Source organism: Catharus ustulatus, chromosome 3, assembly GCF_009819885.2.
Source record: "Catharus ustulatus isolate bCatUst1 chromosome 3, bCatUst1.pri.v2, whole genome shotgun sequence".
NCBI classification, from domain to species: domain Eukaryota; kingdom Metazoa; phylum Chordata; class Aves; order Passeriformes; family Turdidae; genus Catharus; species Catharus ustulatus.
In genome coordinates, this window is record NC_046223.1 from 61,519,071 (window position 1) to 61,535,070 (window position 16,000).

The 16,000-nt window shown below is 37.2% G+C and overlaps 1 protein-coding gene across 3 annotated transcripts in view; it reads left to right on the plus strand.

Annotated features, from left to right (window-relative positions):
* Positions 1–222: 222 nt before the first annotated feature.
* Positions 223–16,000, plus strand: part of MED23 (mediator complex subunit 23) — a 38,654-nt gene continuing 22,876 nt past the window's right edge. For 2 of the 3 annotated variants that reach the window (XM_033054650.2, XM_033054654.2), the window contains exons 1-11: positions 223–350; positions 3,008–3,039; positions 3,144–3,231; positions 4,016–4,140; positions 4,278–4,389; positions 5,557–5,655; positions 6,219–6,320; positions 7,249–7,318; positions 8,912–9,024; positions 10,147–10,242; positions 10,783–10,800. In XM_033054650.2, coding sequence (XP_032910541.1) covers positions 291–350; positions 3,008–3,039; positions 3,144–3,231; positions 4,016–4,140; positions 4,278–4,389; positions 5,557–5,655; positions 6,219–6,320; positions 7,249–7,318; positions 8,912–9,024; positions 10,147–10,242; positions 10,783–10,800 — 915 coding nt within the window. In that variant the 5' untranslated portion in view covers positions 223–290. The remainder of the gene's footprint in view (positions 351–3,007; positions 3,040–3,143; positions 3,232–4,015; positions 4,141–4,277; positions 4,390–5,556; positions 5,656–6,218; positions 6,321–7,248; positions 7,319–8,911; positions 9,025–10,146; positions 10,243–10,782; positions 10,801–16,000) is intronic. The other variant, XM_033054651.2, reaches the window with a different exon arrangement.

Here is a 16,000-nt window from a genome sequence, read left to right on the forward strand (position 1 = left end):
CAAAGAAAAGATTATTCAAAGAAAAGATTGTTCAAAAACCAAAGAAGCCTAAAGAAATATTTTCGTAAAAAGAAAAACAAAGCCAAATCACTCTCAAACTTTAAGACGCTGCTGCTTTCCCCGCGTCGCGGGCAGGCCGGGGCGGGCGGCACCGCCCGGAACAGCCGGGCCGAGCAGGCGCTTCCCGGGGAGCGGGATCCGGGACGGAGCTTCCGGCGGGGCGGGAGGAGCGGGGGTGGGCGCCGCCGCCTGCGCCTGACAAAGGGCCCGGCGGGGCCCGGCCCGGCCCCATGGCGATCCCCATGGTCCCCATGGAGACGCAGCTGCAGAGCATCTTCGAGGAGGTGGTGGTGAGTCCGTGCCCGGAGCGCCGCCGCTGCCGGGACAGCGCTGTGGCAGGCCCGCCGCATGTCCGGGCCCCTGCGGGCCGCCGTGCTCCCTCTGCGGGGGTGGGGCCATCCTGGAGGAGATGAAAAGCGGGTGGGAGAGGTGCTTTGGGTTTTCATGGCTCGGTCGGTGCCATGGAGCTCCGTCGCCGTCCCCGGCCGTGTGTCGCGCTGTTCCCGAAGGTGATTCTTCAGGGCTGCAGTTTGCCCCCGCCGGGCTTCATAGGAAAACTGGGGCAGTAGGACTGCGCGTAAAACATCTTGCTTGGTCAATACCGAATTACAGAGCGCCGAGTTTGCTGTAAAATAGGCAGTTTAAGGAGAAGATGAATGTCCCGGGTGGGCGAACCAGCATAGTGGCATGGTTAGATTGTGGAAATAGACACGCACAATGCTGCCTGCAGAACGGAGCTCAGGTAGCCTTCAAAAGCCCCCTCAGTTTACCATAGGACATTTCTTCCAACACTTTACCCAGCTTTGCTGCCGACCCATGGATGCATTCAGGGCCCCAGAGCTGCTCACAGTATTCGAGGTGTGGCCATACCAAAGCGAGTGCAGCAGGATAATCACCTCTTTGGTCTGCATGGTTGAACACAGGGTTTGCTGTACACCAGGATGGGATTTGCCCTCCTGGCTGCCTGGGCTCCCCTTGCTGGCTCACACTGAGCTGCTGCTGACCAGCACTCCCAGATCCATTTCTTCGGGGCTGGTCTCCAGCCACTCCTCTCCCAGTTTATACTTGTGCCCAGCATTACTCTGTCCCAGGTACAGAATGTGCCATTTGCTGAATTTAATGTCACTGTTTTCTCAGTGCTCCAGTCTATCCTTTTGTAAGATCTCTCATCCCTCAACAGAGTCAACAGCACCTGTCAGTTTAGTATCATCAGCACAGTTGCTAATGGTGCATTCAACTCCTGCACCATTATATAAATATAATATAAATATTAATATATTGTACTCTAGAACTGAGCGCAGAGGAGCGCCACTGGTGACCTATCACCAGCCAGATATACCCCCACTGACTGCACTCTTTTGAGCTCTGCCCTCCAGTCAGTTCTTCCATGTGAATCTGCTTAGCCCACAGTTCAACAACTTGTCCAGAAGGGTGCTGTGAGGGATAGTGTTAAAAGCATTATCCAGAAAAAGTGCTTCCACTGCCTTCTCTTTGTGCTCTCTAGGTGGGTGACCTTATGATAGAAAGATACTAAATTAGTTAAACAGACTTTCCCTTTGTGAAGCCAAGTCAATGGGTCGTTAATCACACTTATGTGGAGCATAAATGAATGAGCTTCTTGGTAGATATTGGACGTTCGCAGTTGGAAACACTGGGGTGACAGGAGCTGATCCTGAACGGAAGTCTGACTGACATCTCAGACAAAAAGAAGCTGATTGAAATGTCTCAAGTGGAAAGAATATGTAGGTCTCAGAGCAATTGAAAATTATTTCCATATGATGAATATCAGTAGAAGAAAGAAAAGCCCAACCTTTCTGTTTTAGGTTGGCATTACAAAATGCATTATGTACTTTCCTTTGTGTGGTGTTAAGTTGCTTGTAGCATATTAATTGCCTACACGTGAGTGATTCCTCATTTTGGCACTGCCATTCAGGTTGTTTTCACATTTTTAACATTGTCATTTGCCTGTGTTGTAACACTTTTTTATGCACTGTTATTTGCCTAAGATTGATAAGGAACAACAACAAAATAGTTCCTGAGAAGATTTATCTGTATTTTTGAGCCTTAACTTACAACTTACTGCTTTCCCTGCTGCTGGTACTGACTTGGTGGACAGCAGCAAACCTTACCTTGCTTTCTGTGTGGAGCAGATGAGTGTCAGCTTCTCCTTTGCTTCTTGAGTAACAGTGACAGGCAATTCTGGGCCAAATGTTGGAAGTGGAACACCAGAAAGTTGATTTTGTTATGTGCTCTTATGTCTGTAATATAACAATGAAAACATAGTGGTCAGGGATAGATCACACCTGAGTGTAATTTCTTACAAAAGGTAGGAAAAGCTTTAGGATAATATTTTCCAGAACCTATTTACTGAAGATTTAGAATAATGATTTGAGCAAAATGTTGAAAAAGAAAAAGGAGGGGGGGTGGGGGGGGTAAAGAAAGGTCTTAGAGGAGATAAACTGCATATTCATGTTTAGTTTTTTACCTAATACAAGACCATTGCATCATTCAATCAAACTTTAAAAGCTATGAATCTAAATTTGTATGAGAAAATAATTGTATTTAATTGATCTGTGTAACTGAGTGTCATGGAACATAAGAGGGACAAAAACTTAATGGAATTCAAAATACTAATTTTTCAAATTACGAGAAGAGAGCTGTAATAATACAATCAAACAACTTCCCCAGCTTTGGGAAGTGAATTAATCTCTAGGTGTTTAGAAGACAAAAACAAAACAACCCAAAACAAAGAAACAACATTGGATCTGCAACATTTATATGTCTATATGAAAACAAGGCAATCTCATTTTTGGAATAGTGTGATTTTAGCAGAAGACACCCATTGTTCTCCCATAACAATGTGACTTTGTCTTTTGTGCTTCATCCTGGGGCCATGATAAGTCATAGAAAACCTAGCAGTATCTCACTTGGCTATTTTCTCTTACAGAAAACAGAAGTAATTGAAGAAGCTTTTCCTGGGTAAGTGTAATACTGCTTTATTTGTACAAGATTTTATGTATAAATGTATTTTTCTACTTGTTTCATTGGGTGCTGCTAATAACTAATGCTCTTATTTGCATTAGGATGTTTATGGACACTCCTGAAGATGAGAGAACCAAACTGATCAGCTGCCTGGGAGCTTTTAGACAGTTCTGGAGCAGTCTTTCCCAGGTTAACATTTGATTGGTTGCTTATGTCTTTGTACTTTATATACTTTTTTAATATAAAGACACCTTTTCTAATAGACAAACATTTAAACTATAAGGTCTGTGTCCAGTCATTCAGAATCTGGTTTCAGACATGGAGTAGTAAAGAATATAGGAAGACTTTGCAAGAAGAGATGGGTAATTTTGAGATTTGTAAGGTAATATAGTTGTTCAGCGGAGGTTGGTGTGCAGTGCAAATAAAGGAAAGCAAATAGAAGTGTAACAGTAAAGAAATAAACAATAAAAGGTAGTTTGTTACTGAAATTTTGGTAAAAGTCAATAAGTAGGTAAAAGAGAAAAAAATAAATTAATATGGTTAATAAAAATCACTTTTCAAAAGCTAGATGCCTCCAGACACTGCTCCATAATTGGAGGCCTGTTCATCTTTATTTTCACTGAATTTGATTATAATTGTGAAAGGGAAAAAATAATGTAGAACAGTTCTATTTTACTTCAGTCTGTGCTAACTTACTTGTGAAAACCAAAGTTGACTGTAGAAATCAGCGGTTAAGCTAGGATGTGTTTCCTGTACTGGACAACTGAACAATTGCTGGACAAGTGAGCTTCTTCAAAATAAGATCATAAGACTTGTGGGAAAAACTGTAGATTGGGCAACTGGATCACTTCTACCAATTTGTAGTCCTGTTGTTGCGTTAGTTCCATTTTTTCTTAGTAGGATACTATTTGAACTTTATTGTTTGTTTCATTGCCTGCAAATACATTCTTTCTCCCCTCTTTTGTTTTTTCAGGAGTCCCATGAACAGTGTGTCCAGTGGATTGTAAGATTCATTCATAGCCAGCATAGTCCTAAAAGAATTTCTTTTCTTTACGACTGCCTTGCAATGGCAGTAGAAACTGGACTTTTGCCACCCAGGTGAGCCATGTTGTAATAATTCATTCGATACATGGAATATGTAGTATTGGTGGTACTTTTGCAATGACATTATACAGTTACTACTGGAAAATGTGCTTATTATCTGCCATTCATTCTTGAATGTCTCCTTCTGCTAGGATGGTTTGTGAATCTCTGATAAACTCCGATACACTTGAGTGGGAAAGGACTCAGCTATGGGCATTAACATTTAAATTGGTTCGGAAGATTATTGGAGGTGTAGACTACAAGGTATTTTCCACTCATTCCTTTCTCTTTGCAAAGACCTGTTATTTGCTACCTTTGTTTTTATGGCTTATCTCAGAGACGTCCAATTTTTCAAAGTCTACTTTTCTTACAAAAGAAAATTCAGTGGGAGCTTCTAATGCTTTTTGAATGTTACCCTAAGAGATAATTTTGTATTTACAGCGTAAGTCTTCATACTCTTTTCTCTGTTACAGTCCCCTTCCTCCATTTTCAGTTATGAGCTAAATAACCCTAATACAGTTGCAGAAGTGGTAAACACTGGAAAATAAAAATTATCAAGCATTAGCTAAGGCTGGAATTCTGTCATCTGTTTTAATCTCTGTTGCTACATAGCAAAACAGCTCCTGAAAGCTGAGTCCTTTGCATGGTACAGCTCCAACAGAAGGAGTAGGAAACCATGCATGTCTTGGAGGGAATCACCTTGTTGCATTGTTGATCATGTTAGAGCAGAAAACATAAAATGCAACATTGTGCTCTGGTCAGGCTGCAAAAGGCTTTGTGGGTTGGATGTCTCTGGATACACATCAAAATACCTACAGTTACTTTCTCTTCTGGAGCATCCTAAGACTGAGGAGTTCCCTAAAGAATTTAATGTACAGTAATTTCACGACTATAAGGCGCACCCTTCTGACTAAAATTTCTGCCTGAACCCGGAAGTGTGCCTTATAGTCCAGTGTGCCTTATATATGGACGAAGCTCGGAAATTTGCCAGCCCGGAAGTGCGAGCCATGAGCTGCAGGGGGAGCCGGCGGGACCGGGGCTGCTGGGTGCCCATGGTGCCACAGCAGCCAGGTGGAGGCAGGGCCTTGGCCAGCAACCGTGCAGGGGGAGCTGGGGGCGGAATCTCGCTGCCAAAAAAAAAAAAAGGTGCGCCTTATAGTGCAGTGCGCCTTATATATGGGCAAAAGTTCAGAAATTTGCCGATACCTGGAAGTGCGCGTTATAATCCGGTGTGCCTTATAGTCGTGAAATTACTGTAATTAGTGTTAAATTTTAATGGAATCAGTATTAATATTCTCAGTAGCAGTTTGTTTTCTGATACTTAGCAGCAAGAACTAATTTTTCTGTCAAAATATTGTCTGACCGTATTGATTGTGTAATCCTTCTGCCAGAAAAAGATATATATAAGTAATTTTATCTGCTTTCTTTCAGGGTGTGCGTGATCTGCTGAAAGTGATCCTAGAGAAAATCCTAACAATTCCAAACACTGTGAGCTCAGCTGTTGTGCAGCAGCTTTTAGCAGCAAGAGAGGTAACTATATGGATTTTGTACCATTACAGTGCAAGATAGGCCTCATTCTCTTGTTATTAGTGAGTTTCTGATGGTTGGGATAGTTCTGATTGTTGTATAGTTCAACAGAAAAATCTTACTGTTTGTGTTCCAGTTCTTTACTGTAAATGCAGTTTATGCAGTAAACAAAGTGCTTTTGGGGGATATTGTAAGTAAGTGTTAGTGTTAAAATCCCTAATAAAAGAGTCAGGCTCAATGCTTGACTTGCCTAAGGAAAAACGAATAGGATAAAATAACGATTAATAATTTTTTCTTAATAAATAAAAATAGTAATTGTTTTCAGTACTTTGTGGGCAGACGTAGAGGCGTGGTCTTAATTAGGCTCAAACAGTCTAACTTATGCTTGTACAATTAAAAACAGGTTTGAGAATTAAGTATTACTATCAGAATACAACTTAAGAAAAAGTATCTCAATTCTTGTATCTGTTTTAGTGGGCTGTCTCAGACTAGTAGACAGATTACACATTCATTTACCCTATCAGGGGTCTTTTACACTGAATGTATTTTGGTTTTTTTTTTTATAGGTGGTAGCCTACATCTTAGAAAGAAATGCTTGTTTATTGCCTGCCTACTTTGCAGTTACAGAAATCAGAAAACTATATCCTGAAGGAAAACTTCCCCACTGGGTAATGATATGATATAAAATAATGTACCCTGGAGTTTTCTTGCACACGTCACCTATATTTTAAAACAAAGTTTATGTGAAAATTTAAAATTGCTCAACAGTAAGCTCTGTGTTTAATCTCATAAGTGAAGATACAGCATGATGTGATTGCAGCAGCAGCTCCCTGTGTTCTTTCATGAAACTGATGACATAATTTTGACCTATGGTCTGATGTTCAAAACTCTTGAAGCACTGAGTCGGTTTTTGTTTAATATGTCTGGAAATGCAGTTCATGCATACCTACCACTTTGTGCTTTCTCTGTTGCTTCAGGATAAGAAAAATCACAGCTGACCGGTGTTTTCTGTGTTTAAACTCAGTTATGCAGAGATGTTTGGTGGACTGAATTGTCATTGTTTCCAAAAAATAACATAATATCGATCCAACTTTTAATTTTGCATTCTGTTAAAATAACTAGGTGTTTGGAAAAGGGTAAAATCCCAACTGCCTTGTATTAATGGGAAAACTGTTACTGTCTTTTGAGAGAAGATTTAAAGTAGATTGTACTAATCTAGGTCATTTTTCTGTGTGGAATTGTTATTTAGTGGCAGAGATTTGTGATGAACAGAAATTATAGCTTATTTTAAATTATCTGTTTCTAAGTGTTATGCATTCAAATAGTTTGCATAGGAGACAGTTCTTATGTAAACTCCTGTTTGAGTGCAAACAGGTAAGAGTGCTTCCTGCAATGCCTTTATAGTGCCACATTTTTCATTTTGTGGTTTTATGTTCCAGATGATTTTTCCAACTTTTTGAAATAGGAAGCTAGGTTTTTTAGTAGATTTCTACATATTTTATTAAAATGCATACACATGTATATTTTTAAGTCTTAAATATTCCTTACCAGTGTCTGGAACTTAAACCCTAATTTTTTTCTCCTCTTCTCACCCAGTTACTAGGTAATTTAGTGTCAGATTTTGTGGATACCTTCAGACCTACAGCAAGAATAAATTCTATTTGTGGTAAGAGAATGATTTTATGAATGACTTAAAAATAAATTAACTTATTTTTAACTATTTTTTTTTCTTAGAACCTTTTGGGACCTGTATCATCTAAGCAAAATAATTCAGATCTTATGTTTCATCTAGTCCCTCTACCCTTGTCAGTTTGTTCTCAGACTTGGTTCCCTTCAGTTGTTTTTTTTTTGAAGGGGAAAATTCACTGATGTGGTCAAAATAATTTTTTCTATCTGCTGGTAGTAGAAGTGTGCTAGTTGTTACATGGTCATATGGTTTGTAACTACAGGTCACTAGTAGAGTAGGAAAATTGTTTTCTGTGCCCAAGGATTTTGAATTAATACATATCCACTGGGATGTTAGGCTTGGACTATTTTGAATTCAGCTTCCATTGGAGCTTTTGTAGCTGCTCAGCCTCTTTGTTGTTGCAGGCTTCTGAGTGAATGTTTCCTAGCTCAGATGGGTGCTCGTTCTAATTTCCTATGAAAGAAATGCTTATCTTCATTTATTGTTAGAAATCTGATGATCAAAAGTTGGCTGTTTTAATGTGATGCCTGCTGCATTCTTCTTCAGAAGATAAAAATGTTTTCTCTTTGCTTTGAGTAGTTTAATAAGAACTGTGTTAGTTCTGAGCAAGTTTTATTGTGATGGAGCAATGTGATGTGCAGAGATTAAAAATATAAATTAATCTGTGATGCTCCCAAAGCATTTTGTTTCAGAAACATCTAGTTATTCTTGTATAGCTTTTCTTTATATAAAAAAGCTATTCTTGTGTAGCTTTTATTTATATGACTGATAGGGATCACATTTTTCTTCCCAAGTGTTGTATGTGTAAATGACTTGTATAGATGCAATTGAAGGGAAGAAATAAATATTTATTTACTTCTTGTTTTATCTGATAATAGCATGGCCTGTTTGGATAATAGAAGTCTGGAATTTGAACTGAGAGAGGTCAACATTGAGACACCTAAATTTACATGCTGATATACAAGTTTGCTTGGGACTCATTTCAGATGCTTATGTTTAAGTAACTAAAATAAAGGCTAGTTGTCTAATCTATACTGACTAACAGATGTAAATTTAGCCTGCCAAACACACTTCATGTGTTTTGGTCTCACTGGGCTATGCTGACTGAATTGACTGGATCTTCATTGACTTTAATTGGAATAAACACACTTGTGTTGGCTGCTTTACTGAACACAATCTTGCCCACAGGGTCAATGAAGGGAAATTGAAAGATTAGGTTTATAAGGCTGTTTTCTTTGTGGAAAGGGTCAATCTGCCAAAATCAAATTCATAGGTCAAGCAATGGCAGGGGAAGAGTATTCTGGTAATCTGTAAATGTACTTTTAGACTGATGTTTGCAAACGCTTTTATTTTTGGGGTACCCAGTATGAATAAATGGGAACTTTACTGCTTAGATGATTTATTAGTTGAAAATTGGTTAGAAAAATAAAATCAATTTGAAGCAATCTTGTGGTAATAACCTTTAAAGGGTGGAAATTTAAGGAGAGCATAAAAGTGGCCAAAGTTTTTGCATCAAAATGATAAGGAAATGGACCAGTTTCACTGTCTGAGAATTTGTTTCGTTGCATGTAGGTCGCTGTAGTCTCCTTCCTGTGGTAAATAACTCGGGTGCCATGTGTAACTCATGGAAGCTGGATCCTACAACCCTTCGTTTTCCTTTGAAAGGCCTCTTACCATATGATAAGGTATGCCTTATTAAACATCTTAAATCTGTTATATTCATTAAAACAAAACCTCTGTATCATTAAAGCAGGTAAAAATTTCAGCTGTGAATATCCATGTGTTCTAGTTAAGCTAACTTTGAAGGTGTAGATGTTTGCGATTTCAATGATTTCAAGCTTTGTACAGAGGATTTGGAAAGTAGTGTTTGATACAACTGCTGTCTAGGATTCCGCTTTGTGAGTGTATGCATCTTAGAGAGCAAGTGAGAGCAGAGAATTGATTACAAAATTGGCTAGATGGAAAAGAATGGGAAAGTAATTTCTTCTTTTATGTGCTCTTCATTATTTTACAGGAAAGATGATTTACAATTCAAACTTAAAGTTTGCGTGTTTAAATTTAAAACTCTAAACGTGAAGTAGTGGTGTACTGAAAGAATTTAAAGGATCAGGACATAAATGCATGTTGTCCTGCATCCCATTCCCATACCCTAGATATCTAAGAAAGGAAATAAATACAGTATGTCTAGTGACAGTATGTATAGTGCTCACAATCTACAGCCATTATAATTTTGTGTGTTTCCTGACATGGATGTGGTTTCTTTGTGTTTAGCAAACCTTCATCTCCCAAATACTTGTTCAGACTCTTCTTGAGTCCCTGTAAGCTTTTAGTATTCTCAATATTCCTTAGACAAGGAGTGCCACATTTCAGCTTCATGTTGCATGAGGAATCAGCTCCTTCTGTTTTGAACTCTGCTCCAGAAAACGTTTTTATTTAAAGTGATTCAGGCGGTTGAAAGATGCAGTGAGCAGTTTCATATCTGATTTCTTCACATCAGTTCTGATTTTTATGCATTTTGGTGCATTTCCTCAGTTGTCTTAACCTTGTTGCCTTTGAGTTCAAGGCTGTTCCAGGAAGTGTACCATCCTTTTATTGGATGAAGAATATTCTTCTACTTGGACCTCATAAAATCTGCCACTTAAGAGTCATGATTATCTCCTCATTTCTTTTAGTTACCAGAGAGCAAGAGATTTCCCATACGTGCATAAATTTAACGTTCATTCTTACATTGCTTATTCAATTAAATGTAAGCTTAGTATCCCTGAGGCAGTATATGTTTGTATGTGATTGCTTGTTTCTTTTTCAAGGATCTATTTGAGCCACAGACTGCTTTGTTGAGATATGTGCTGGAACAACCGTATTCAAGGGATATGGTCTGCAATATGCTAGGTCTGAATAAGCAGGTACTGTACTGTGCTGTAACACATAGTTTAATTCTGCATAGAATCTGCACTATTCTTTTTCTCTTTTCTTTGCTATAGCTAACTAAGCAAAACAGTTTAGGTACAGAGAGTGATTTTTTTTTTTTATGAGATCATATTAGGTTAATTGGACACTGTTATTCCTATCATTTGTATATTGCTTTACGAATGTTAAATTGAAAAGTAGAGATTTAAAATATGATTTTTTTTTTGCATTGCTTTTTTTTCCTATAAGGCCAGCCTCAAGTACACCTTTGACAGACAGTAGGAGACTGGTTATTGTTAGTTGGTTTTTAAAGCGTTGTTGTACTCTGTTGTGTTGGAATGTTATAGTAGTAGAATAGTTGAAAGCTGGGGTTTGTTTTGTTCCATTTTTTTCTTTTGAAACCTTAGAATGGGGGGGCTTAGTCTGACTTGGGGATCCTTGAGGCTGGCCTCATAGTCACTGTTTTGTCTTTTCTTTTTTTCTTCCTTTATTTTTGTTCTGTCCTGTCTTGTCCTGCCCATCCTCCAATGCTCTAGACCTTGAACATTGCTCAGGTATGTTCACAACCTTACTGTTGTATTGTGACTAACGATACGCTGGCCGCTTTGTAGCCACTGATTCCAGGTAGAGAATACATGTACAGTCAGGGCTTGAAATTGGCAGGACCATTAGTCAAGGGTGAATTCTCACTGCAATTCTCTAGAGATATGTAGCATAAAACTGACAGTCAGTGGTCCTTTGATACTAAAATTTTTGTTGGAATGGACTGCTACTATTTCCCTTACCAGTCATAACTTTTACTTTGCTGGAATTTTCAGATGAGGAGAGATTTTAGTTCAAATTTTCTTTCCTTAAACCAGTGGAAAAAAACATCCACTGGACATATTTGTAAAAATATAAGGCTGTAAATACATCATTTAAAAAAAAAAAAAAAAAGGTTTACTAGTGGAATTTCCTTATCATTAGGAAACCTCTGTAAAGAACTTCCCAACAGGCAATTAAAATATTCTCCAATCTAGGTGAAAGAAGAGTAGTGCAGAATATCACACAAAAAGTAGTTCCTTAAAATTTTGACTACTTGTTTAAATAAATAAACACCTGAGCAAGTCAACCAAGTGGACTTCTGCTTGAAATTTGAAATTATGGGCACTATATTTATAGTTTATCCCTCATCACACTAATAATTGCCACACCTACTTTAAAAAAAAACAGTGTTTAAGATTTATAAAATAGCGTTGGCTGTTTGCAATACTATAGTGAAGGTTGTGTCAGTGTTTCCATTTAAGAAACTTTTTTCAGGTTTGTAACTTGACTGTAAAATTTACATGATCCTGAAACCTTGTGTACATTTCCCAATGTAATGGAATACACCAGTGCATTTTCTGAGCTGGGACAATGTTTTTGAATGCACAGATTCCTACATCTTGGCTCTGTGTTGTATATGACAATATTTTGTACCTGAGATTTAAAGCAGCTGAAATGTTAAACCTTGGAATTGAGCTGCTAGGTTTACTGTTTAAATGAGTAGTATTTGTGTGTCTTTCTGTGTCTGCATTGAGTTGATAAACCAAGCTATCCTCTATCCATCTTGTAGCTGGTAAATAATACAAGATATAGACAAAAATTATGTTGAACCCATTTTATTCTCTTAACTATGGATGGTCTGTCCTTTCATGTAAAAAAAACCATTTATGTTAAAAAATGCTGAGTTTTAACTCGTACTTCACCGTCCTCTAAAAGTAATTGAAGAAATAAAATATATTAAATTATACTTTTTAAAATTTGGTTGCTAGTATAGGAATTCCTACACAAAGTTTCATCCTGGAGTGAACTTTTATGGCCAAGGAACAAACGTGAAGAATGTAGCTTATAAAGGAAATGCTGACAGAACATGAACTATAGCTGTGGTACTAGAGTTACACCAGCATAAAGATGTTGAAAATTTGTGAGTGGAAAATGTGTGAGTTGAAAATACGGATATAGAGGTGGGTGGTACAATGGTATAGAGCAGGAAATATGTTCCATTTAACTGTTATTATACTCTGCATAAAACTGTGGAAAACACTAAAGTTTTACTTGCTTTTAGGTACAGATTACCTTTGTATTATATTTCAATTTGTTAATGTAGCCGCCTGACAAAAATGGTAGCATGCTTTTCAGAAGTTGTGTAACTATATCAATGCTTTCATAAAATGGTTGATAATCTTGTATTTTATTATTAGAGAAATAACCTGCAGAAATTGAACTGTCACTATAATAGAAGACACTTAAAAACGCAAATAGCGTTATTCAGAATAAATACAGAAACACCTCAATGCAATGATCATTATTTATTTATGATCATTAATTATTTATGTGGAGTTGCTTGTATGCCCTGTCAACTATTTACACAGATCCAGTTGCAGGATTGGAGCCTTCATTTGAATCTTTTGGCATCAATCTGGGTATGGTTCAGCCAGATTTGTCCTAGTTCTCAAATATTCTTGAAGATGAACGACGAAATTTTGTGGTTCAGTCTTAACTAAGCAGATCTGTGTTAGAAAACCATTCACTCAAGCCATCTCTGAGTTGTGTAAAAAATATACAAATCCAGCTGTCCTGTTAACCTTTCAGGGAGAAAAATGAAGGTAAAATTTCATATGTTTATAGATTTATGTGTTCCTTTTAGAATTTTAAGTTTTCTTGTGGGATGAGGTTTTCCAATACCCTTTTAAGTCCAGATGTAAAAATATGGACTTCAAAATTTTTTGTTGGTGTCTGGGGACTCTGAGTTTTTGCTACTTTGTACTTCTGTGAGAGACAGTACATACTCTTGTATATCTGTTTGAATTGGTCTATGGAAAATAGATTTGAATTGTATTTCATCCTGTATATTATCATGGTTTGCAGTTGAAATCTTATCTTAAGGGTCTTTTCCAATCTAAATGACTCTACAGTTCTATGTCACTTTGTATTCTGGTAGCTGGGATGTCAATTTCAATTATTAGTTATTTTTAAAAATATTTTTTAACTATATAACAATTTGGGTTTTTTGGAAAATGATTTAACAGTTCAGAGTGTAAATGCACTGATACCACATTAAGATTTGCGTTAGGGATCTTACAGTTGTTTCTTAAAATGAAACTAAAGTAATGTCTTAAGGACATGTATTCATTTTGCATGTTTTAGTTTATATCTTTACCTTCTCTTTATGTACAAAATTGCATGAAGAATAAAATGCCATTTTTGCTTGCATTGTTAGGATCTTGTTGCAGTCCTCTAATCAATCAAAACTTATTTAGATTTCTCTGGTTTGAGGAATATTTGATACAGGAGGTAATTTTCAGGTGTCTTGTTTCTGCAATGTAAAAATGTTTAATTAGCAGCTATTGTATAAATGATTTTGCTCTTTAGATAGTGTATTTAGCTGGACACCTTTTAAACCCGCAATGGTCATCTGCAGCTTATCTATGCCTTACTTTGTGCAGGTGAATGTGTAGTTGTGTTCTCTGCTAGCTACAAACCAGGATAATTAGCATGGGGAAGGTGTTGCAAGCAGAACGGTTATGTGAATATTACGCAATATTTAAATATTGACTTTCGCTTTTATTTTTAAAATTTTGGTTGATGCTGGGATCTTGCTATCCAATTTTACGGTGGTAATGTGGTAAAGTACTTAGTTTAAGGGATGTGATTTTTTTTTTTATCTTTCTGATTTTAATGGTGTGTGTTGAGAACACTCACATGTATGTGCCTTGTTGAAACGTATTCCTTTTTTTAATGAGGGAAACTTGAGAATGGCTACCAAGCTTGGAAGAGATGATAGAATCAGGTATAATATAAGCAATAAGCTTTAAGGTTTTTGTGTCCTCCTGGCATACAGTTTTGGAAAATGGAAGTGTGGGAGTAGTTATGTCATGTTTTAACTTCTTTAGGCATTTTGAATTGGACTTTTGGAGACACCATTTACTCTTGTAGGGGTCTTGGACTCTGTGATTTGGTCTTCTGACTCCATTTCTTAAGTGTAGACATTTACTAAATGTTGTTTGTTTCAAATACTCAAAAGTTATCATAGCCATCAACCAACCTTACTGACTCCTTAAAATATTTTTCTTTTAGGAAATACTTCTAATGCTAGCCATGCCCCTGCCCAGCCTTTGATAACCACCCTGTCTTGACACCCCAAAAAAAAGAAGGAATTAAAATTCAAACCCGAAAAAGAACAACAAGCCACCATCCAGCTGACACTCTGGTCCACTTAAAGAAATACTACTAGTCCATTGCAAGGCTGGTCTTGAGAAATTTTAGTCAAGTTGTTACAGAAACACTTTTTCCCCCTTGTATTTCTTCATGGTTTAATAATGTTTTCAATGAAATCATGTATTTTCAAATCTTTAAATGTTCTTTTCAGAACAAAATGGAGACTGTGTTTATACAACCAAATTGTAGAAGTTAGTCATGTTTACTTTAGGGGACAAGCATAGTGATTTTGAATGCTACATTTTTTCATACTTAATCTAGAACAGTATTTGGAGGTTTGTTGTTATTCATTTTTGTTTCACTTAAGCCACTCCAAAACACGAATTCCTACTTATTTATGTGAGGGTAATCAGCTCTCATCTATAATTTTATTCGTCTCAGTTTATACTGAGATTTTCTTTCACTTGTGAGCCATTAATAGAACAAGGGCCCAATCCTGCGAATTCCTGTGCAGTACAGTATTTTATTTCCAAGCGTTCCAAAATTATAGATACAAAGTCTTTGCAAAAATGTATATTCACTGAAAATACAGAAAAAAATTTGCCAGAAAATTAAATTAAGGAGGAAAGAATGTGATGTACTGCTATTTTTCTGATGGAAATTTGTTTTTTAAAGCAATGAAAGTGTGATTTTCAGAATAAAAACTTGAGTTCATTTTTTAAATTTCCTGACTCTTAAACTTTTTCCAGTCTTAGAATTATTCAGAATAGCAAAAATTCCTACTGGAAATTCTGGCTCTCTTTTTAACAGTAATATTTTTCCTGTTGTATTCTTTGAATAACTTCGCTCCAAATTAATGTAGCCTAACGTGATTAGGCTTTTGGATATTAACCCAGTGCTTAGCAAACTATTGAATTTCAAGCCCTGTACATGGTAGTTTTGCATGCTGGATTATAAACTAGTCTGTAGTGTTGTCTGTTGCACCCTGCTCTGCTTCATAATTAGTTGCTTTGGGAGGGGGAGAAAAACGAGCCACAAAAGACCCCAAGTGTTCTGAAGTGCCGGTGCCAATACTGCTCTGTAAACCTGTACCGTGGTTGGTCTGTGATGATAATGACATTGCATACTGGGAGAAAAGGTATCATCAGTGCTTTTTGTCTTAGCTAGAGGTTTGTGTTAAGCATGCTTCAAGAAGGCACAGCTGGAAATGTAGCTTTCTGCAGTTTTGAGCTGGCAAAGAGCATGCAACAGGGGATGCTGTTCACTGTATTTTGTCAACTTTTCCAATTCTTGCATTCTATTTTTAATTGAAGAGAATCTCTTTTTTTTTTTCATAGCAAAAGACTACCATCAGTGAAGGTAGAACAAGCATCTCCTTTCAGCATCTCTCTTTACTTTTATTATATCCTTATATTAGCCCTTTTTTAGGCCGCCTGGCTAGTAAGTCAAAGAATTCATCTAAGGCATCCCTGAAATGTTTTATGAGTATTGGGATGATCTTTTAAAACTTTTTTACATACACCTTTTTGCCTCTAGAAAGGGATAATGCATTTTCATGATTAGTGTTTGAGCAGC